This window comes from Apodemus sylvaticus, chromosome 11 (assembly GCF_947179515.1).
Source record: "Apodemus sylvaticus chromosome 11, mApoSyl1.1, whole genome shotgun sequence".
In the NCBI taxonomy this organism is placed as follows: domain Eukaryota; kingdom Metazoa; phylum Chordata; class Mammalia; order Rodentia; family Muridae; genus Apodemus; species Apodemus sylvaticus.
In genome coordinates, this window is record NC_067482.1 from 67,090,444 (window position 1) to 67,113,386 (window position 22,943).

The following is a 22,943-nucleotide window of genomic DNA, read 5'->3' on the forward strand; positions in this document are numbered from 1 at the left end:
TCTCTTCCTCCTCCTCGTCCTTTTTTTCTTCTTCTTCACCAATCAAATCTAGTTTGTTCTAATCATGTACTTCTAGCTGTCTAGCCTTCCACTTAATTGACCTACCAGTAGATACACCCTTTAAGAAACCTGATCCCTCTTCTCTCGGCAGCTATTAGATGCCAATAGCTACACAGTTGATGGAGAGACTTTGAATAACCTTCCTTTTCTAGGCAGGAGTTTGGTCTGGCTTGAGCTTGCACATGTCCTGTACACACTGTCACAATCACTGTGAGTTCCTATGTATAGCTACCCTTTGATGATGGGAGAACACTCTTGCCTTGTAGCTGTCTACCTCCTCTGGTTCCACCCCTCTTCTGCAGTGATCCCTGAGCCTTGGAGGGAGAAGCATGATGGAGGTGTTCTGCTTAGGGATGAACATGCCAGAGTTTTTTCCTATCACTGAAGAGAGAAGCTCCATGGACGCGAATGAACATCCAGGAATGATTCTTTCACTTTGCCACTGTCCTCCAGAGCAGGGACAACCAATGAGGCCAGCATCCTCAAGATGCTTCACAATAAGAGTCGATAGGACTGGACTGAAATGAGGGTTCTGTAGAGAGGGTGAACCTGATGGCTGTAAGATGGAGAGGAAGGCGTTAAACAGGAGGTAACCAAGGGGACTGCCGCTCTGAGTCTCCTCACACTCAGGATGCCCTTTTTGTGGTTAAGCAACCTTGAAGCTGAGCTAAGTTCTGTTTCAGATGCTGGTGCCTGAGCATGTCCTAACTGTCACCCCCCAAACAGAACATCTGCGTCCTCAGAGAGCCCAGTCTTTCTTATAATAACATTTACATTGTGGTTTTGAGCTCTGCCCTTAGGATTTTCCAAAGGATCATGGGAAGAATTTTCCTAATAGCTATATCCAGTTTATCATTATTTGAGAGGTGATGGGGAAAGGCCACCTCACCATGGAAATGAACCACTCAACCCATAAAGAATCCTAAGACTTCCTGAAAATCCACACTGCCCAGCCCAGTGTGCTACTAAACCCTCAGATCCTGTCTTCCAGTCTCTCTTTGGAGTGTAAGCTATGGGGTGTTTTAACTGACATCCGGCCTGACTTCCTTGCTGTGAGAAGGACTGGGGTGAAGCCTTCGCTTGCTGACAGATGGACAGCAGGTTGGTGTCGAGAACGGAGAACTGAGAGAAGACATGTGGGGTGGAGGCCCCTTCCAGTCACAGGGCTAGAAAGGTGCTTTAGAGCACAGGGGATGGCCTTGAACACTAGACTTAGAAGTATGGAGTTTTGGAGGCTTGTACCTCAGTGGTAGAGGTTTAGGTTATACAAGGCCAGAGCCTGAAGCTGTGTCAGGCAACCATCACAAAGCCAGTGTTACAGACATTTCAAAACTATAAGCATATATGAACACACACAGGGAGAGCTCTGATACATTGCTTAGGTTAACAGAATGATATCTATTATCTTTTCCTCCTGTTTTCTATATTGGATTTTTTTTTTCAAGTGAGCAGGTATCATTCATTTTATGTTCAGAAAAAAAAAGAAATACTACTATTACCTTTCGAAAAAGAAAAGCTTTTTTCTTCTCCACAGAATTCCAAAGTGCAGCGTCTAATTAAATCACAGGTTAGTGTGCTGTGGGTGAGTATAGAAGGCCCCTGTAACCCAGGCAACCGGAAGGAGTGAACACTGAGTTCTCCAAGACAGCCTGAGAGACAACCCTTGGCTTCTGCTTCCGTGAGATCAGCCTGAGGAGCTAGTTGGCTCCAAAGTAAATTTGGCCCCTCCCTTCTGTTTTCTCTGAGCCAAACAGTCCTCAGTAGCATCTTCTCTCTCTGCTTCCTTCACACACACAAGAAATACCAGACATTTCAAAGATTTTACTGAAATGTAGAATACATACAGGAAAGTGTGGCTCACGGTACTTTGAATACCGTCTCTGCCCTTTCCTGGTCCCCTCCAAGAGAGACTTGCCACTAGTGCATTTTTTTTTCAGAGCTTAGTTCACACGGAAGCACATTCAGGTTATCCAAATATCTCAAACTCAGCTAAGCCAGGCCTGCAAATATAGTTAAGTCTTCAAGGAAGCCAGGAAACCATAGTCCAGATTAAATCCAGGTTTGGCAAAGACCCAAAAAATAGCAAGACAATGGTAAGGGATCTAGTTAGTGGATTTCACGGAGGCTGAGGAGGTAAGAGGGAAAAGAGTGAGGCTCAGTGTTGGCACATGCCTTTAATCCCAGTGCTTGGAAGTCACAGGCAGGAGGATCTCTGTGAGTTTGAGGACAGCTTGATCTGCATAGTGAGTTCCAGGACAGCCAGGGAGGGCTACACAGAGAAATCCTGTCTCGGAAAAAAACAAATCAAAACAGAAAGCAAACAAACAATCAAACAAAGGACGAAGACTTGGAAGCCTGTAACGGGATGTGTACGAATGGTGTTATTGTTTTTCTAAACTAAAAAAGGTTCTAGGAGAGGAGGTGATGTCTAAGCAGGGCTTTATATTTGCCAGACAGAGCAGGAAAAACGATCAATGCAGAGGGAACAGCATGTTCACATGGGAAAATAGGGCACACACGGGCGGGCTCTAGCACTGAAGTGAATTGGGTGATACCGAGCTGGGCATGGCGCCTCTAAGAAGTAATAGCATTTTTACAGTAAGCAATAGTGACTGTATCATATGAGCCTCTTCTATAGGTCAAGTCTTTGCTACTCTATAGTACCTCACTTGTTACATCTGTTCTTCACCACAATGAATCTAACCATGTTCCCACCCCTCACAAGTCCCAAAGCATCCTAATATATAAGAAGGACTCCATGGGCCTAGCAGGTACCTGGGTGTGTGCTGGGTATAAAAGCTGGAAGGCGTGCTACATATATCGCAACAGTGCTAGCTGTATTCATGGCGATAGTGGTGAGGGTGAAGGCAACTGGAGAGGTATCCATGTATTACAACACCACTCACGTAAGCCACTTCACCAAGAAGCAATTTATTTGGGTTCAAAGCATTAGAAGTGTCAGGTCCTAGTATCACGCTATAAACTTTACCCTGATTGAGCCTCATAGAGCAAATTCATGTGTGGCTTCCAAAGGGGTGGAATTAGGTGAAGAAGGAAGAGAAATCAGGAATCAAGAATCAGAACTCACTGCGAAGGCATATTAGCTTTGACCTCACAGAGATCCATCTGCACCTGCCTCCCAGGCTCTGGGATAAAGGCGTGGAAGGCTGAGGATGCCGTAAATTCCCTGTATGATTTACACACACACCGTGGGGAAGGAAAGAGGAGGAGAGACTGCCTCGGGAGGGTATGGAGTGACTCCCGCAGTCCACAATTGTGAACCTCTGCTGACTGCATTGATCCTTGAGTGAATGGTTTCCCAGGTTTGTGGGAATGTTTGCTTAAGAGGCCACAGGAGTTAAACATCAGCAATGTCGGTGGGCCTCACTGGGATCAAGAGATGGTGGCAATAAAGGAACTTTATTGAACTCAGTGCTGCAGGGTGGGGCATGAAGCCATAGGCCTGGCTGCCAGGGCAGTCCTCAGAATGTCCATAGATGACTGGGCCACTGAGACAGTCAGGGGGACCCCTGATGGTCCAGGAGCTGTGGAATGCCTCCACCCTAACCTCAAATCCTCTGTTCCCATCCCCCACACCAGCATCAGGCAACTCTCAGGCCTGCTTGCTATAGGTGGAGAACAGATGTATCTATGACAAGATTTCATTTTTGTTTTATTCTCTTCTAGAAATATTCTTTGTTAGATCACATTTCTGCACAAATATGGTAAGTGGGTTTCCTTTTTTTTTCTTTAATACATTGTAAAGAAGTGAAAAATATTTAGAAGCCAAAGGTCAAAAATAGAATATCTGTGAGGTTACTCTCCAGAGAGAACCGCACTGTCTTAGGGTTATTTTCTTTCATCCATTTACAGTGTATGTATGTGATACAGACACACATTTATGATAGGATTTCTTACATTCATGTTATATGTCATAACACTTGCATCATATTGTGAGTAGTTTTATATCCTATCTCTTGCACATATTAACATTTTCTTATGTGATTAAAGGTTTACCGAAGACAAAGATGTTAAATTTGCATCCTGTGAGATTTACTCCCTCTGATGCGCAGCTCTGAGAGTTTGGAGATGTTTATGTGAGATGCCACCTTGTTCCTTCTCCTTTTACTTAGCCCCTCCCCCATTCCTCGTGCACCCCACACGCCCATCCTGGAATCCACCGCATTCCTCTTTCTCCACAGTTTTGTCCTTTTCCAAACTCTGTATCTTTATCTGCAGTGTGTAGCCGTTAGGTCAGGCGTCTTTCCCACAGCACAATGCACTGGAATTGCCATCTGTAGGATTCTATACATCAGTACTGGTTCTTTTTGATCGCTGAGCAGGATTTCCCAGCACGGAATGCACCACAGCTGACTTAGCTGTTCACCAGTCAGGTGACACATGTGATGTTTACTTGTTAAGTGAACATTCCGTCCTATGTGTAGACAAAACATTAAGTAGTAGTTCGGAATCTGTGTGTGTTTGTGGGTGTGAATGACATTTCGGGTTGTCCCCTCATTATAAGTAGCCATTAAATAGACATCTTTATATATATACATCTTTGTATAACATCTATCTATGTATACCTTTATATACTGTACATGGAATTGAAGCTCTTAACATGCACATATTGTATCTTCTGAAACACAAGAAAATGCAGAAAATATAAACTACAGATGCTTCTAAAAATACATTTGATTATATAAGATCATACTACACTCCAGGTTCTCAGTGCTTTGTATCATTATCAAATAAGAAATGATAACTTTAACTCCATAGTAGCAACTTCTGCCTGCCCAAACAGGGCTCGATAATTGTTTCTTGTTTCTTGAATCATAAATGTAATTGAATCATAAATGTAAATACAGTTGGATTACCGTCTGGTTACACTGTTTTCCAAGAAGGAATTGTCTTAAGACAGTGGGCTCCCTTAGTTAGCAGGCAATGGACTGCTCAAGGGTAGCTGTGAAGCTGGCTTCTGTTGGAACACGGTGGTGATTTTCTAGTCACCCTTGAGAACTTGAAGCCAAAGCTAGTAGTAGAGAGATGATAAAGCTGGCGTCTCCTATTGCATGAAGAGATGGGCTCTCCCTCCCTAGAGATGCTGGGGCTCTGAAAAGAATAAGGGAAACAGAGACAACATCAGTGTGTGACAAAAATCACAAATGCATGCTATAGAAATGTATAGATAGAACGGAAAGCTCATTAAGTGAAAGTAAAAATTCTTAATTACCCTATTCCCAATGAACCAAGGCTAATAATTTCAGTTGTTGTCCCAAGGAAGACAACACACACACAGACACAGACACACACACACACACACACACACACACACCTCTTCATGTAAACACACAGAATGTAGTTTGCCTCCTTTGCCTGTTAGCACCTCCTGCCTCTTGGCCCATGTGTTCATGCCGGCACACACAGGGTCAATCCATGTTTCCTCGTATATGCATTCTTATGGTACAAATGTTCTAGAGTGTTAGCCAAGTTCCTTATTGGCGAATAGTGTATCATCAGAGTTTAGCTGATTAGGAAAATCCTGTTCTGACTTTAAAACACTGAGCAGAGGCCTGGCCAAATCCCATTTAAACTAGATAAGGCCTGACCTTTTGAGTTTTTGAAACAGAAATTACTGAATTCTTTTCAACCAATTCAAAGGTGGATTTTAACAATTATAAGACTGTCTTACTTTGGTTCAGAATCAAGTCCCATTGCTCTGGACTAGTTAAGTAACCAACAGACAACTTCCTTAGGAAGCTGAAGTGCCTTCTTTATTTTTATTAGTCAATGGCCCCCTCTACCGGACTATCTCTATAGATGCATTTCTGATTCAGTGTATGTCCATACTAGGATCATTCAAGCTTAATTCCTTCTACTTTTTTGGCTTAAAATAATTAACTAAATAATATCCAGATATATTTTATTTATTTTCAGAAAAATACAATATCAGAGCATACAATACAAGAAATAGTGATGGTCTCCCTCGTGGTTTTGCCCTTTTTACCCTCTTTCCTAGAAGTTATGATCAATGGTTTTGAGTTCGTCTCAGACCCATTTCTGCTGTCTTCCCCCACTACCATCCACATGGGAAGCACACAGCTTTGTTTCTCTTTGCACTGTATTTCTATGTTAGATGTATTGGTTTGACACATTTCAGAGTCAAAGACGGTTGTGAGCCACCATGTGGATGTAGAGAGTCACCCCTTCCTCTCAGACAGTAGCCAGTGCTGTTAACTACTGAGACTTATCTCGAGCCCTAAAATTGATCCCTTAGAAAAGTATAGGAACATCTCCAAGACATACTATTAAGTGAAAACAAATCCTAGAATACTATCTATATTATCATGTATTATAACTGATATGAGAGATTTGTCTGTGTTATGTGTATGTGTATGTCCATGCATGTGTATGAATGTACACATGCGCTGTGACAGAAATATCTTACTCTACAGGGACACACAAGAATATAGAAAAGGTAGTCTACCTATTTTGAGTTAAAAAACAAAACTGGAACGTATAAGAATAAAGAAGTGTTTGCTCTCCTGACCCTTTTTATAATTGCAAATTTTGTTTCTAGCATGTATATTAATTTTTCAAAAAAAAATAAATTAGGATAAAGAAGGAAAAGGTCTAAGCTTGCCCTGTGGCCCCACTTCTAGACTGTCTGCTGAGGCAGGTGGGGGATGGTGCTGGGCCGTCTGGGGGGAGTTGGCTCAGCTTGCAGATGTCTGTGGAAGCTGCACAATAAACTCAGAGACTGAGAGGCTACAGTGCAGAAGTAACCTTCTCTGCAGTGAGCTATTCAGGAAATGGATGGACAATCAGACTACAGTCACCTGTGTTCCCATGTAAACCAATTTACTCACGAGTTCATGACACAGTCGGGGTGGGTGCTATGGTCCACACACATCAAGAACTTCACTGGTCTACGGAAGAAAAACAGTGCTTAGGAGAGTTTTCAAATAACTCCCTCGAGTTAATCATTTGCTTTGGGCAGAAGGTTGAACCTAAAGCACATGAGCCGCGACCCAATGGAGAATGCTCATTGCCTAGTATAATCGAGGCAGAAAAGTTTCAGGACAACCAGGAGGGAAGGAAAGCAGCTACAGAAGCAGGGGCAGGTGACAGCGATACAGAAGGAGTGAATTACAAGGCACGCTAAGACAACACGTCTACGACCAGATGACTGGAAAGAATTGGAAGATGTGGAAGAGTTACAGAGGCACGCGCTGCATGCTCTGTGGTCTCTGCTTAGACTCACCCAGCTTCAGGGAAGTCTAGTCTACATACATACATCTTATTGCTAGTGGGTTTTGTAGATAGTGCCTCGATAGCATGCCTAGCTACTCTTGAATGCCTGGGCTCTAGGGATCCTACTGCCCTGGCCTCCTTAGTGTCTGGGACAACAGATGCAATCTGTCCAAACATATGTAAAAGGAAATAAATTTGATTGTTACTGTCTTTTGCCCAAGACAAATATTGGATTTTATGACATCTGATGCAATACAGTATTAAAAGAAGCCAACCAAGAAGAAAGAGTATGTGTAGAGGTTAGGCTCCACCAGTGTCACCAAAGACCCTGATGTGAACTCTGGCTGGCACAAGACAGAGGCTCTGTCACCAAACTCTGAGGGTCAGGAGAATCTTCCCTACCCTTGGGCTGGCCTGCAGTTTTTTGTTTTTTTGTTTTTTGGTTTTTATTTATTTATTTATTTATTTATTTATTTATTTATTTATTTTTTATCTTTGCTTCCTTCTTTGCTACCCAGGAGCAATAGAAAAGGCACAGCACAGAAGAGGAGCCAGCAGGAGCTGAGTGAGGCTTGGAGTCCCAGAGCCAGCAGCCAGATGAAGTGGATGTCACATAAGGGAGGAGGGGACCCAAGACAGCTGTGATGGGGGAAGGGGCTTTGGGACCTGGCCTGGCTGCTACAGCATGGGCCAGTGATTAAAGAAAGAAGCTTTCTAGAGAGTTCTTAGGCCAGAGAAAAGTGGTGGTAACTTTGAAATCTGTAGTCACAACTGTCCACATCATTGAGCTGTGATTCAATAAGAATTGTTCATTTAGAAGGCTTTCTAATACCCGGTGCTTTAATGCAGGAAAGAACATTATTAGGAGGTGCTGGGTTCAAGTCTTGCTTCAAGACTACACAAAGTTGGGTTCAAAAGATCAACTCTGATCCTGAATATTGACCCTGAGTCATGACTCATCTACAAGCAGAGAATATGTAGAGCCTAAAGACAGGCAAAACTAACCCACTGCACTACAGATCTAGCCAGTGATACCACAGGCGCAGACAACCCCTCTGCAGGTTTCCCCCAACAGGGACTCTTCGGGGCACCTGGGTGCTGGTCACGTTCTTCTACATATATCTAAGAGCTGCTGCACACTGAACCTGATGATCAAACTGTGTAGGTAAATGTATGGTTTGCTGTATACAGGTTAGATGTCCAGAAAGGTGTATTTGCTCAGCTTTGCTTCTGCAGTGGATGGCAGACGGCACCTGGCTTTGCATTTGTGTCGGCATGAGTGATCATAAGCAAAGAGGCACAGGTGAGGGTCACGGGGGCCTGGGACAGAGATGACGTCACCCACACGTCCTGGGGCTTTGTTCAGTTGGGAGAATGGTGCAGCTCATACAGCTCTGGGAAGGCAGAAGGCAAGCCACATTATGGTGTCGGGCAAGAATACGCAGTGTAATTCCACCTCATTAGTGTCTAGAGTAATTCCAGACTCATTAGTGTCTAAGAAAGCCTCCCAGTGTTGAAGTGAAAACCCATTTGGCTTGCACACTTAAGAGTGGAAATGCTGGTGGCGGCACACGCCATTAATCGCAGTGTTCAGGAGACAGTGGCAAGTAGCTCTCCGAGTTCAAGACCAGCCTGGTCTACAAAGTGAGTTCCAGAACAGCCAGAGCTACACAGAGAAACCCTGTCTTGAAAGGGGTTGGGGGGAAGTTAGAGAGGATCAAAAATAGGAATCCTGGATCCAGAAGATTACAACCACCCCATGCTTGGAACCAGTCTTTGCTAATGCCTTTGTAGAAAATCTCTTGATGATACCCGAGACACAGCATAGAAAGCATGGGTCATGGTGTCTCAATAGACAGTGGCTGATACCATTTTATCCTACTATCTATGGTTAAGACCCATCTGTCAAACGAATGTCCAGATCAGTATCAGTACTGTTCGTTAAATATATGGGAACCACAGCCCATGGTCTCCAGTCTCATCATAAATCCATCAAGTCTGAAAGGAGAGAGCAGACATAGGTACACGATAAACTTCCACATTTAGCGTCCTCTAGCTGTCAATAAAACGGACTCAGGAAGGTTCTCCCTGCCCACACACCCCTGGGCAACCCAAAGGCCCCAACCATGGCCCAAACCAACTCTTTGAATAGCTCTAACCCTTCAAAGTGGTTATACATAGCGCCACCTACGGGTAGTCGTTGGTACAGCTGTGCTGGAACCCCAGGGCCTCCAGTCTGTCTTCCAGGATCTTTACACTGCCTTCTCCACAGGATTCCCTAAAACACAGACAGGTGTTTTTTTTTTTTTTTTTTTTTAACAAACAGACTAAAGAAGGAGGAAGAGATACAAGAAGCTGTTTCAGAGTTAAACAAAGATCTTTAGGTCATCCTGAATGTTCTTCCCTCAAGGGGATCACTGGAAAGCCGGAGACCCATCACCAGGAAAGAAGCACAGGAGGGCAGGGATAGCATCGCTTGCACTGCGTGTAGTCAAGCAAAATGTTTGCCCCGCAGCAAACATTTGTGATGGTCCCTGGGTGGGGGTGTTGGGGGAGGGAGATGTGAATCTGCTCAACCTATAGTAAAAGCTTCAAATAACAACAGTATACAAAGTTTAAAGTTAGAGAGTGCAAATCAGCAAAAGAGAAAAAGATCTCAACCTTAGAGATAATCACTGCTAAAAGTTTCTAGACGGTATTAGCCCCCCATGTACCCACAGCCATGCTTTCGTGATTCTGTTAGCCAGTCAAAGTTGGCATGAAAATACTAAGGAGAAAATTCCATAAACAAAACAACTCAGAAGTTTTAAATTGCACTCCATTTTGATCAGTATAAGTAAATCTCTTGCTGTTCCACGCGTTGGTCCAGCATAGCTACATTGTGTGCCTCCTGTCCAATGGTCACTAAGTCGCCATCTTTGATGCCGGATGGATTGTCATGGACGTGCAGTGTTTGTTTTTGTTCTCAAAACACCAGAGCCGGTGTGCTGGTGATTTGGATACGCTGGAGAAGCTGTGAGCTTTTTCTAGGTAAAACTCTTGACTTGGTAAGCATTTTATAAGCTTAGCTGAGGTTGCTGAGCCTGGAAAAGAAAGTCTATCTATGGAGTTCTGCTGAAGAAATTGTGCTGGGTTTTCCTCCATAGTCTGAAGCACAGAAGTTCCGCCCACAGTGAGCACACATAGTCACCCTTCATTACGCCCTGGCACGGAGATGTGGATACAGTACAGTGGGATATTTTAAAGCTAGATCACATTCATTTTTTATTATAGTATATTATTGTCATTCTATTTTATTACTTGTTCTTGTTGTTTCTTACTGTGCCCAATTTATAAAAGAAACTTCATCATAGGTTGTACCGACAGGAAAAAATAGTATACATAGAATATCAATCTTCCACTAGGCATTTGAATCACACACCCTTGGAGTGGTGCAGCTGCTGTGTATGAGTTTAGAGGCTTTGCATGTATAACACTGCATGCTATCCAGCATGTTTGTGTGCTTTAGCCCACGTCTGTATGTGTTGACACATAAACCCATATACCATTGTTTGTAAATTCTGCATGTATAATATATGCATATGTGTACATATAAGTATGTATACATATATGGCACATTTGTAAGCTCTGCCTGTAAGCACACATGTGTGCATACATAAGCATATAAAATATGTGTCATTATTTTAAACTCTGCATGTATGTATGTATAGATTTGGGACTCTCTATATAATTGTGTATGCATATATGCCATTGTTTATAAACTCTGCATAGTCTCCCTTACATAAACAGATCAAATCTCACATAGCAAAATCCCTGTTTTGAAGACCTAGGTTGATTCTTATATTTCATTATCATTTAAACGATAACAAAGTTTGTTGAAATTTCATCTTGTACATGTTAATTTTCTGTTTCTTTGGCATAAACTCCTAAAGATAGGCTTTCTTGAATCAAAGTTTGAAATTCATTCAAGGTTCAGAATTTCACAGATAGCTTTTCTCTTAGCAACCTTAGCATATGATTGTTTTATCTTTATAAAATATTTTCTTTTTTCCCCGTAGAGAAGGCTCACAACATCTCTGGCACAGCCACATTGCCAGCCTGGCTTCTCTGATTCCTTGGGAACAATACCAAGAATTGCAAGTCCATGAGAGAAAAATCATATGTACTGAGCATGCCCATTTCCCTCACTCCCACCAACAGGACGTCTCACCTTCCCGATGGCCACAACTAGCCGAGAGGATCTCTAAAGCCATCTAGTGGTCGACACAGTACTGGGAGCTGCGGTTATGAGTCCTGCTGAGTCTCTATGGCATGGGAATGGAAGCAGCCTCTCCACCACAAAGCTGGCGGGAGTGCGGGCTCACTGAGCTGATAACATGCTCACACAGATGGAGAAAGTGTCTGTAGAACTGCGTTCCGGGCAGGATAAGGATGAAGAGGACAAACTACTGAGCGAAGCCATTATTTAGAACTTCTCTCAGAACGTGGGCTGATGCCCTTCTCTGGGCCAGGCTTACTTTTTAGTTAACACTGCCACAAGCCTCCAGCTGGACACGGTGACAAGGAAAGGCTTCTTTTATGGCCTCTATAGAGTCAGTTAAAGCCATGTTAGATAAAGGACATCTGCCACACTACTGGCAGTTCTCAGACTGGAAGTTTCGTTGAAATACATGTCGCTGTGTACATTTGAGGCTGGTCACAGGATGCTATAAGATCCGTACACCTAGTAAGATCATTACCAGTAAGACAGATTGGCACAGCGCCCTTCACCGTTGCGTTCTCGTGGCAAGGGCAGCTGCAATCTGATTACCTGAACATAATCCCTACCGAGACACAGCCCATCAGCTCTAAGCTTCACTGCTTTCTTTTAGAATCTGAAGCATTCAAGTGCACACCCGTTAGCTCATAACCTGCAAGCAACTCTATCCTGTGACTCAAATGCTACAAGCTGGTGTTCTGACCACCTTTGAATCCCTCCTGCCCCAGAAATGAGGAGTTGAGATGTTACAATGACATTTCCTAAATGGAAGGTCAAAGGATAAAATCTAATAGATATGACAACACAACCAGTAGAAAACATAATAATAATTCAAAATCCCCAGCGTATAATGATTTTCATGCAACAAGAAGTATAGTTTGTTTTCTAGGAAGAAAAGTGAAATCTTGGTAAAACTTATATAATGAACAGTTTCCAAAGTTTTTGCAATCTGTTACCCAGCCGGAGCGTGGGGTGGGGGGACCATCATGAGGTGAGATCTAGGACATACTACATATTTGAAATGGAATTTTTCAAAGTTCTCTCAACACACATATTCTGTGGCACATGCATCCTTGGCTTTGACAATGGTCTCCTACATGCAATGTCAAGGCTTTGAAGAGTAGTGCACGACTCTCCTCTGAAGACTTCTCATAGCTGCTTTCTTGAAACAAGCTGTTCCAGGCTTCTGGGCCAAGTGACTTTAACTTTTTAATTTGGCAGACTTTAAGGCCCAGGGTGGAACTGATTGAAAACCACGAGCTAAACAAGTTGGGAGGGAGGTTAGGGGGTCTTTAGGCTCCTTGGCAGTGGTAGTCATTCATGAAAATGATGAGCTCCGCCCTTGCTTATATATAAACTCAAGTCGTGTTGAGAGGCTGTAGTTCTTTGATCCTCACAGTTAGCCAGAGCCTACTTGCAGAAGTGGTTGCTCCACAGAGAGCAAAGGCTTTATCATAAAGCGCTGGGTTGATCTTGAAAACTTTGGTGAGGGTATTGACGCTTCAAGTGATAAGAAAAAGAAACTGGCTTTGACCCTCAGGATGTGTAAGAAACTCACTTATCCTTAACTCTCGTGCCATAAAGATCAGCATGGCCTTGGACTAGGAGTGCACTGGCACGCCCACCTGTTGGCCTTCTCTACCAGCCACACTAAAATCAGAGGCTGGCAAGTCTCTAAAGCTAAGAGCAAAGGGACCACGATCAGATCATATCCAAGCAAAGCAAGACCTCGCAGGCACCACCCCAAGCCCTAAAACTTACACAATGGGTCCTCCAACTTCATGCATGACCCAGATATCAATCCTTGTGATTTTATCCTTTTGTAAGTAAGGGATTTCAAAATCTGCAAAAAAACTGGGAGACAGGGAGGACATTTACTTTTATCTGTTCTTCTGTGGTATGGAGTCCGTGCATGCTAGATAGCTTTCTGACACTGGGCCCTGTCTTCAGCATAGGAGAATATTTCTTCAAGTCTTAACACAATGTAATAACTAATCCATTGGCCATTGTGTGTGTGTGAGAGAGAGAGAGAGTGCAGGTAAACTGGAGAATAAAATCGGGTGCTGTCTAGTCTCTCCTAGTGTCCTGGAACTGGCTGAGTAGCCCAGGCTGTCTGGAATAGTGAGCTGTCTCAGACATCCACCTGTCTCTGCCACCCCAGCACTTAGATTACAAATGTGTCACCACTCCCAGACATTTCCCTAGGGATCAAACAGAGGTCTTCGTGTTTGCACACATAGCAAGTACTATCTACTGACCTATGTGTCCAGTAGTTCTTCGGACATTTGGAGACTTGCTCACGGACTGGCCTGCTCTGAATGGTTTAACTGGCTAGACATGACTCTGATCAACACCTTGGAGCCTTTGCTAGGATAACTCATGTAGATTCCATTGTAGTAGGTTTCCACCTCACCCACAAAGTGCTCCCCAATTCCAGTCATTTCTCCCCATTATCTTCTCCCTCCCCCCCCCCATTATTTTATCCTCCGTACCCCACCACCAGTAGCCCCCTCAGTATAGTAGGCAGTCTCTTTTCTTTGTAGCAGTTTGATTACAGTGTGTGTGTTTTATGCAAACTTCATTAAATATCAGAATTAGAGTCCTTTGGGCTTTTGGAAACTAAATGTATTTTCTTTGCCCAGTTTGGGAATTTTCATTACTGATTGATTCAGTGTGAGACAGGGTCCCACTTTGTAATCTAGGTAAGCAAGGCTGGCCTCAAACTCACTGCAGCATTTGAAGCATGGTGATTAAATGTTAGCTGCTGGGCCTGGCTCATCGACCTTCTATAGACAATGTCTGCTTCTTTCTCTTTGTCGTGCGTGTGAATGTATTGGTCCTCTTGATGAGATCCTACATGATCCTCCATTCTTTCTCATTCTCTTTTGCTGCCATTCAATTGTTTTACTTACTTTACCTCGCTGTACAAAAGCAAGCATCAAATTGGTGTCATCTGTGGTGTCCGCTGGCGTTCTTACCCTTTTGTGGGATAGGCTCCTGTTGGCTCGGAGCCATTCAGCATGACATTGATCACCCCTGAACTGTCTTTTGAATACTGCAAGAAGAAAGACAGTTCTTTGAGCAAATGAAGGCAACACCATTTTGTGATTTAAAATCAGGTTTTTGCTTTTTTTTTTTGACAGTTTTCAATAGAGGAAAATTTGGTATTTTGGGTGTCTAGCAGAGATACAGACTGGTTTATTTGGAGAAGCAAATCACCTTTAAAGTCCCTTATCCATAGACTCAGTAATTCCACATCTGGTGATCTGAGGACATGATGTAGAATACCCACTATCATGTCTGCTAGAATAAACTAGCCTAGACTGATGTGACAAATAGCCTCCACATTGCAATGATGTCCCACAAGGATTCACTTTATGTTCCCACTGAACATTCACCCAGGCTCCTGGTGGTTTGGCCCTTTGAGTTCTCAGTATGAGGAAGCCTTCACACCTGCAAAGCTGTTAACGTCCAGGAAGGGAGAAGGGACAGTGACTTGGCCTACAAGTCACAAACGGTACTCCCGCTCATAGCCCATTGGTCTATAGACGTCTCATGCAAATAACCGCCCAAAGCAGACCACAGACCACAGGCACAACTGTCTCCTGTAAACACTACAAAGTCCCACCACAAGCATTGCACATCTGTATGTGTAGAGGAGGCAAGACCAAAAAATGCTCACCAGCTCAAAACAACAAGGAAATGGTGCACAGTTGCCACTAGGTACCAACGCAGCACTGAATTCCAAATTATTTATGTACCACTAGTATGAAGCTACAAAGGACTTGAACTCTCATAGGTGCAGAGAAGGTGAGCTTCCCTACAATGTTATGACATGAGGCTGAGGGTGTGGCTCAGGTGTGCTAGCAAGCACAAGGCCTGGGGTTCTGTCTTTGGTACCATTAAATACACAAACAGATTAATAAGTGGATATCTAGGTGGCTTGTTCTCAGGGTAGCTGGTGGTGACTTCCTGTTGGTGAGCTTCACAGGACAGGTTTACTCAGGAATGAGATGTTACCTGATACCAGGTGCTCCAAAGCAGAGATCCGTTTTGTGCTGTTTGTCTCCAGCTGCTCCCCCCACCCTGACACACACACAGACACACACAGACACACACACACACACACACAGTATTAAAAGTAGGAGTATAAATTTTCAGATGCTGAAGTCTGACAACTTCTATGTTAAGGGGGTAATTTTGGTGGCAGGAATATGGAGGGATCTCACTTGTCCTTCTGTAACTTTCCATTCTCTACCGCGAGCAGTGGTTGCATTGATGATGGGAAATCATTGAGAAGAGCCTGGGTATACATGGACCGAAGCTGTAGAAAGGATTGGTTGAAACCCAGTCTCTGAAGCTAAAGAGCCTCTTCTTGAATCCTTGTTACAATCTTGCCTTTAGGGAAATCTTTTTAACCTCTTTGTATTTTTTTTTTTTTTTTGATTTTGGTTTTGAGACAGGGTTTCTCTGTATAGCCCTGGCTGTCCTGAAATTCACTCTGTAGATCCGGCTGGCCTCGAACTCAGAAATTTGCTGGACTCTGCCTCCTAAGTGCTGGGATTAAAGACATGCGCCACCAGTGGGGCTGATTTTTTAACAGTTGCCTCAGAGGATTGCTATAAACATGAAATGTTTAAGATCCTAACGTTTCAGCCTGGGAGTTGTAGCTTATGGTAGGACCTTGATAGGTAGGCTTGATGTGTTCAATAAAGAAACTAACTTTGAACCCTAGCATCACAAATAATAATAATAACAACAACAACATTATTTACTGACTACTTATAAGGTTCAAGCCCTCTCATTGCTATATTGTATTAGCTTTGTTTTTGCTTCAGCTATCTAGTATACTCTAAGGGCTTAAAAATCGGAAGCATTGATACTATTTTCCCATAATAGCCAGTCGAGGAACAGACCTTAAAGTCAGGAAGATTCATAGTGGCCTGTGTTACAGTTCTTCTATAGATAGATAGTGTTGGCATGGCCCCTCTTTGGAGGTGTTAATCTTTCCAGTCTCCAGTAACAGTCTTTGACAGCAACCCAGCACCTGCATTTCAGGTGAAGCCCTCCCTCCCAAAGTGGGAACAAATGCTGCTCTGGTGGGAGCTCAGCATGAGGTCTTTACAGGAAGTCCTTTGTGTGGCCCTGGAGGAAGGTTTGACCAAAGTCCTTCACCCTATCAGTGGCCCCATTGAACTCCTGGAGAGCAAAGTAGCCAGGGGAGGCAAAGACACATCAGCTCTGAAGGGGAGGGGTAGACGTCCCCCCTCCTCTACCTGCTTCTTGATCAGCACAATTTAACCATGAGCACTGGACTAAGGACTTAGCCCTCCTTATTTCTAATCTTTATTCCAACGCTCAAGGCAGAGAATGTAAGCTACAAATGATGTCATTTTACAGCCACTGACAGCTCTCATGAACTCTGAGGGGTAATATCATTGGAGACACAGACAGACATGTCTTAGAAATATTTCTGTGACTCCAGCTTCTTGGGAGCCTATCAGATCTTCTCCCATTAATGTTACTCTGTGGACACTTCTGACAACCACGTTGAAGTCTCCAGTTTCCCAGCTCTCCTGTAACATCAAAGTTACTCCAATTTTTCACAGCACTAAGTAATCATTACAGTGGAAAGGAAGATACACAGAAATCAGGTAGAGGCCTGGGGTCCAGGTCACAGATTCCGCACATGCTCGGCACTCAGTCACCCATCCCGGGATTACCTGCATGGACGCACTTTTCCAATAGGAGTCCACAGCATTGTTTTCACAGTCTTCTGATGTGGGGCAGGACTGGTAATCAAGTCCTGGGAGAAAAGTACACAGATGCATTTCATACTGGAGATGTATTAATTTCACATATTTGCTAATTCCATATTTGGCATGGATTCTGAAAAAAAATGTATATAGCACATTTGCCCCTTTTCAGCCTCAGTTTCCCTCCTCTGGAAACTAAAGACACAAAGGCAAAGTCCTGCTTTATTGGAAGCACAGGCTCTGAGGTCAAGGCTGTGAGGCTACACAGCCTCTTTGCTATACATACCTAAGCAACTCCCTTAATCATGCTGCACCTCAGTTTCCACATTTGCCAAAATAGGACTAATGGCAGCATCATAATAGATAATGTGTGATCTCTAGACTTCATGTGTCTAAAATACTTGTAAGAGCATGCAGCAAAGGTTACTCTTATCCATTACTATAGATGCCACCTAGCTCGGAGGACTTGGGAAGGATTAAATGAGTTGAACATCTATGAAGATGCCCCGCACCAAACATAAATCCACAGGCTGAGGAGCTGTGATGTGTGCAAAAGTCTTACCAGAGGCATTTTCCTGTCGACACCAGCTCAAGAAATCGCCAACTTTGCCATACAGAACGTCGCACAGGGGCATAAGGCGGCGGGCGTTCTCTGCATAGCTCATCACAAGTAGGTGGTTATTTTCCCAGAACAGTGACTGATGAGAAACAACCAGGGGTTAAAACACAAAAAATAAAATGAAAGCGCATTGATTGTGATGTCATCAAGAAAAGTCAGCAGCCATTCCTTACGGAATGCGGACCTGCTGCAGGCCTGCTTTCTCTTTCCTTGTTGCTATGGCGCATTTGAAGAGTGACATCTCTGTCCTTCCTGTCCTGCAAATACATCAGTGGTTCTCAACCTCCCTAATGCTGTGACCCTTTAATGCAGTTCCTCGTGCTGTGGTGACCCCCAACCATAAAATTATTTTCATCGCTACTTCATAAGTATCGTTCTGCTACTGCTATTAATTGTACTATAAATATTTTTGGAGATAGAGGTTTCCCAAAGGGGTCCCACAGGTTGAGAACCACTGACTTAGATGATGACATATTTCCCTGTGGGACAAAACGTGGGCACCATTAGTAAGAACCTAGCATTAGGAGTGCTTAGGGCCAGGACATGAAGCCTGGCTCCATCCCAAGCTCGATGTGTAATCTTTGTTACGGCATTTTTTTCTCTCTGTGCCTCAGTTTCTAGATGTGGAAAACGAGAAGCAGAGGCCTTAGGCCTTGTTCCGTAGCTCTGGTTGGGAAGGTATGCAATTGCACAATGCCCTTCCTGGAGTGGACAGTGCTTCAAAACACCCAAGTCTTTATGGCACGCCCGGGGCTTTCCAGGATAAATAGTGTCTTCACACTGCGCGTACAACAACATTCCCAGTCACTGTCTCATCTGGTCCTCAGCAGTCTAGTCTCTTTGTAGACTGGAAGGACAACAAGAACTGTTGCTTATGTTGGATCCTTAACCCTTAAGGCAACACCAGGAACACAGAATGATTCCAGTAAGTCATTTATTGAGTTCATCAAGCAGCATAATTTTAATATGCTTTTCACCAACAAAGAGGTAGGAAGAAGCAAAAGACAGCCTAAGTGTAAAAATTACACTTTTTCCACAGCTGAGGCATTCGTCCTTACCTTGTCCCTAGGAATGGAGTGCCTGGAGAGGTTAATGAAGAGATCATAGTCTGAGGGGAGCACAGAGCAGGGGTCCTTGTCCAGCACCACCTTGAAGGCCTCCCAGATGGCTGTGCAGTTTTTGTTCCTGTGCAAGAGTGCCAGTCAGAACTGGAGACATGGTTCAGAGGTTTCGGCTGCCTGTGTTGTTGTCAGCATGAGGACCTGAGCTCATCGCCCACCACCCTGCCCATGTGGCTGCCTGGGCCTCTAACCCCAGCATGGTATGAAGTGGAACAGGAGGATGCCTGGCGCACACTGGCTCCCAGCCTAACTCTAGCTTCCTGGCTGAGTTCAGAAGACAATGGAGACAGAAAATGATAGAGCAGGCTGTCTTCCTGTCTGTGGGCACAGGCACAGGCACAACACACACACACACACACACACACACACAGAGACATATACAGATGTAGACACACACAGAGATATAGACATAGACACACACATTTACACACATGGTCCATGCACAGTACCTCCACTACTCATACACACTCATAGACACAGACACACAAACACATATGCACAGACATAGACACAGATACACACACACATACTGTGTACACACAACACAGTGAAAGTTATAAAAAGAAACCCCCAAATACACCATGATGCACTGGGAAGCATTTCCAATGAGACAGGAAAACCAGAGTTCTCCAGTTTAAGTAAAGCAGTCTCCTACCCCACCCCCACCTCCAGGCTTACAACACAATCAGACAAGGCCACAGATCAAAGTTCTGCTAAAAAGTGGCAATTTCAATTTCAATAAATCGTACAACCTCTGGTTTTCAGATCTCTCTCTCTCTCTTTCTCTTTCTCTCTCTCTCTCTCTCTCTCTCTCTCTCTCTCTCTCTGTGTGTGTGTGTGTGTGTGTCTGTGTGTGTGTGTGTGTGTGTTGTGGAGGTACTGTGCATGGACCATGTGTAGTCAACTCTTCTACCACTGAACCACATCTCTGGCTTTTGCCTATTTATTAAGACACAAGAGTGGGGCTCCTTGTCCAGGTCCTTTGGAGGGTGAGTCTCGGGACCCACTGAGGTCATGTCAGAAGGCAAGACTTGGGAAGAGAAGAGTGGATGCTGAGCATTGGGAGCAGCTTCTTCTGCTGAGGCAGAGTGTCCTCCGGGGCCAGCTTTCAGTCCTGAGGTCCAGGACACCTTTCAAAATCACATTCTATGGCAATGGTCATGTTTTCTTACCCTTGGTGATGATGACCAACCTAAGTCCTTATGTCATTTTATTGAGATGCATCCCAATTAAAAACAACTGGCATGAGAAAGAATAGTATAATGACAAAAAAATGTGGATCCAAAGGAGGAAAAGTTTTCAATAAGAAGTGTGGGCAAGACAGAGGAAAGCAAAATCCTCTAGATAGGACCAGAGGACCTAATTCCCAAAAGGCACTCAGTTTGGCAGTTGCTGCTAGCTGGCAAAGCTCTGTCACTGAAATTCACCTCTAGATTGGCACTCTCCTGTTGCACATACACCTCTCTCACCTCTATACCCGCAGGGGTAGTCTTAGCTGCAATTTCCTCCTTGACCTGGAGATCCCCTGCACAGGGGACCCTGTCCCTAAGAATCTCCTACACACACATCACCTGCTAGTCCCTCTGCCTAACTTTCCAAAGCCTCCACCTCACCCCACCTTTCTGCCTTTTCACGGTCTGGCTTAGAACTTACCCAGGCTGAAGGCTCAGCAGTGTGGTGTACTCTGCGCAGCGGCCCAGGAAGATGCTCTGGAGGTGAGGCGTGGTACCCTCCCCTCTCCACCGCGATCCGGCAGCTCTGGCCCCCAGCAGCACCGGCAGCACAGACAGCCATAGCCACAGCCACAGAGACAACACGCATCCCTGGACAGCCATCAAGGAGACTTTGATTCCTCTAGCCCGTGGCCTCCTGGACTCCTCCCAGTTTCTCTTTCACGGCAGAGGCGGTTCCCCTTAGCTGTGCTTTGGCGCTGCTCCTCCAGATGCTGAGTCAGCCCACCTCCCATCCGCTTTCCTCTTCCATTAGGGCAGACATTAAATTTGGGGCGTTGTCTGGCAAAAGACACCTCGAGGAGGGACCACAAAGGGAATGGGAATTTGAAGAATGTGAGGGTTTCATCTATAGAGAGAAAAAACCTTTTTTGGTTTGAAACGACACACACACACACACACACACACACACACACACACACACCTATAGAAATCACTCATCTTTTACCATGTGAGCACTAAGCAAACTTAAATTCTGTTCCGGTTCACACAGTCCTTCCAGAAGAGACATGTGCTACTCTTAGTGAAAACTGATGGCTTCGAGTAAAAGCCACAGGCACAAGAGCACAGAAAGAATCACACGGCATTCCTAAGCTATGAACCTCATGGAGTTTGTCTGGGTGGACATTGGATGGGACTGACTGGTGACTGGTTTTGCCTTTCTTTTTCTTCCTTTGTTAGGGACAACGTCCAGGGGCATCACCTACATCTGCCCCATTGCTTCTGGAGCACAGGACTTGTTTTCTAGTTTTCCAAGTGCACACAGATAACCTTGTCTGAGAATACAGCATGGTCAGAGCTACACTCCTTTGTAATTTAGGTCATTTAGATGTGAGATTTGGGACTTGAACTGATACTAAAATAAATAATACACTAGGTTTTTATCCTACAAAAATTATTCATTATTCCTGGGGCATAAGAAAACATTTCTTATCAAATTTCTATAAGCAGGTGGGGTGGGGGAAGAAGAAAGCTTTTATCTTTGTATATGTGTGGTATAATCGTGTGTGTGTGTGTGTGTGTGTGTGTGTGTGTGTGTGTCTGTGTCTGTATGTGTCTGTGTCTCTGTGTATTTGTTTGTGTGTTTTGGTTTGGTTTGGTTTTGGTTTTGGTTTTTTTGGATTTGGTATTTTTGAGACAGGGTTTCTCTATATAGCCCTGGCTGTCCTGGAACTCACTCTGTAGACCAGGCTGGCCTCAAACTCAGAAATCCGCCTGCCTCTGCCTCCCAGGGTGCTGGGATCACAGGTGTGCACCACCATTGCCTGGCTTTATTTATTTATTTTTTTGTTTTGTTTTTTTTTTTTGTCTGTGTGTTTCTATATGTGTGTCTCTGTCTGTATCTCTCTCTCTCTCTGTGTGTGTGTGTGTGTGTGTGTGTGTGTGTCTGTATGTGTAACTGTGTTGCCACCTGTAAGGGCATATGTGCAAGCCAGAGGCTGATATTAAAATCTTCCTCAAGGATTTCTCTATGATTTTTTTTTAATACCTGGTCTTTGGAACACCCACAAACATAAGGTTTTGTCATTGTTCCTCAGTGAACATGGAGAAGTTGTAATAAGTAACTTGCTTCTTCTGGCACCAGGGTTCACTCATTTCTTAATTTCTGGTCTTAAAACACAATGGGTCTCTTACCCAACTGTTTCCATAACTGCGAGCAATTACATTTCTCTTCTGGAAAACAGTAGTTAAAATTGAGCCAGAGAAGAGAGATGTAGTAATACTTTTGACTTCACTTGTTTCAAAGTGTTTTCATTAACAATGCCCTCTTCAAATGTTATATAAATGTTGGAAACATAGTGATTAGGATTCACCTTTAACCCTTGCTTGATACGGTAACAATCCTGCAGTTTTAAACTCAATTCATTAAGAAACTGCCAAAAAAAGTCAGTATAATATGCCAACTTTGTTACAGAAACATCATTTTCAAAAACAATTTCCTAAGTGAGATTTTTTTCTCTATGAGAAAAATGTGAATTTCATTCCTGAATTCATAAGCCTTGCCCAATACTCTCCTTTGGGAAAACCCAGTGCACGTGTTGTGCTAGAGCAAGTCAGTATGAGTAATTCCAATATCTGAACCCAACGTTTTAAGAAATCAGCTATTCAGAGAGTTTCCTGAAGGAAGGTAAACCATTTTCCCTG

General features: G+C 43.9%; 1 protein-coding gene across 1 annotated transcript; it reads right to left on the bottom strand.

Moving 5' to 3' along the window:
- Positions 1–1,829: 1,829 nt before the first annotated feature.
- Bst1 (bone marrow stromal cell antigen 1) lies at positions 1,830–20,976 on the bottom strand. Its single transcript, XM_052199225.1, has 9 exons — positions 20,722–20,976; positions 19,006–19,132; positions 17,891–18,026; positions 17,296–17,378; positions 14,551–14,627; positions 13,334–13,426; positions 9,506–9,592; positions 6,930–6,989; positions 1,830–5,172 (listed from the first exon to the last, which is right to left on the bottom strand). The coding sequence occupies exons 1-9, from the start codon at positions 20,901–20,903 to the stop codon at positions 5,067–5,069; spliced, it is 951 nt and encodes a 316-aa protein (XP_052055185.1). The 5' UTR covers positions 20,904–20,976; the 3' UTR covers positions 1,830–5,066.
- Positions 20,977–22,943: the final 1,967 nt, after the last annotated feature.

Bases quoted from the DNA above. Each gene is read 5' to 3' on its own strand.
- Bst1 (XM_052199225.1), bottom strand. From the start codon at position 20,903: ATGGCTGTCCAGGGATGCGTGTTGTCTCTGTGGCTGTGGCTATGGCTG. The intron at 18,027-19,005 runs GTAAGGACGAAT...GTTTCTCATCAG, and splicing joins ACTCCATTCCTAGGGACAAG to TCACTGTTCTGGGAAAATAA. The intron at 13,427-14,550 runs GTAAGAACGCCA...CCTGTCTCCCAG, and splicing joins GGAGCCTATCCCACAAAAGG to TTTTTTTGCAGATTTTGAAA.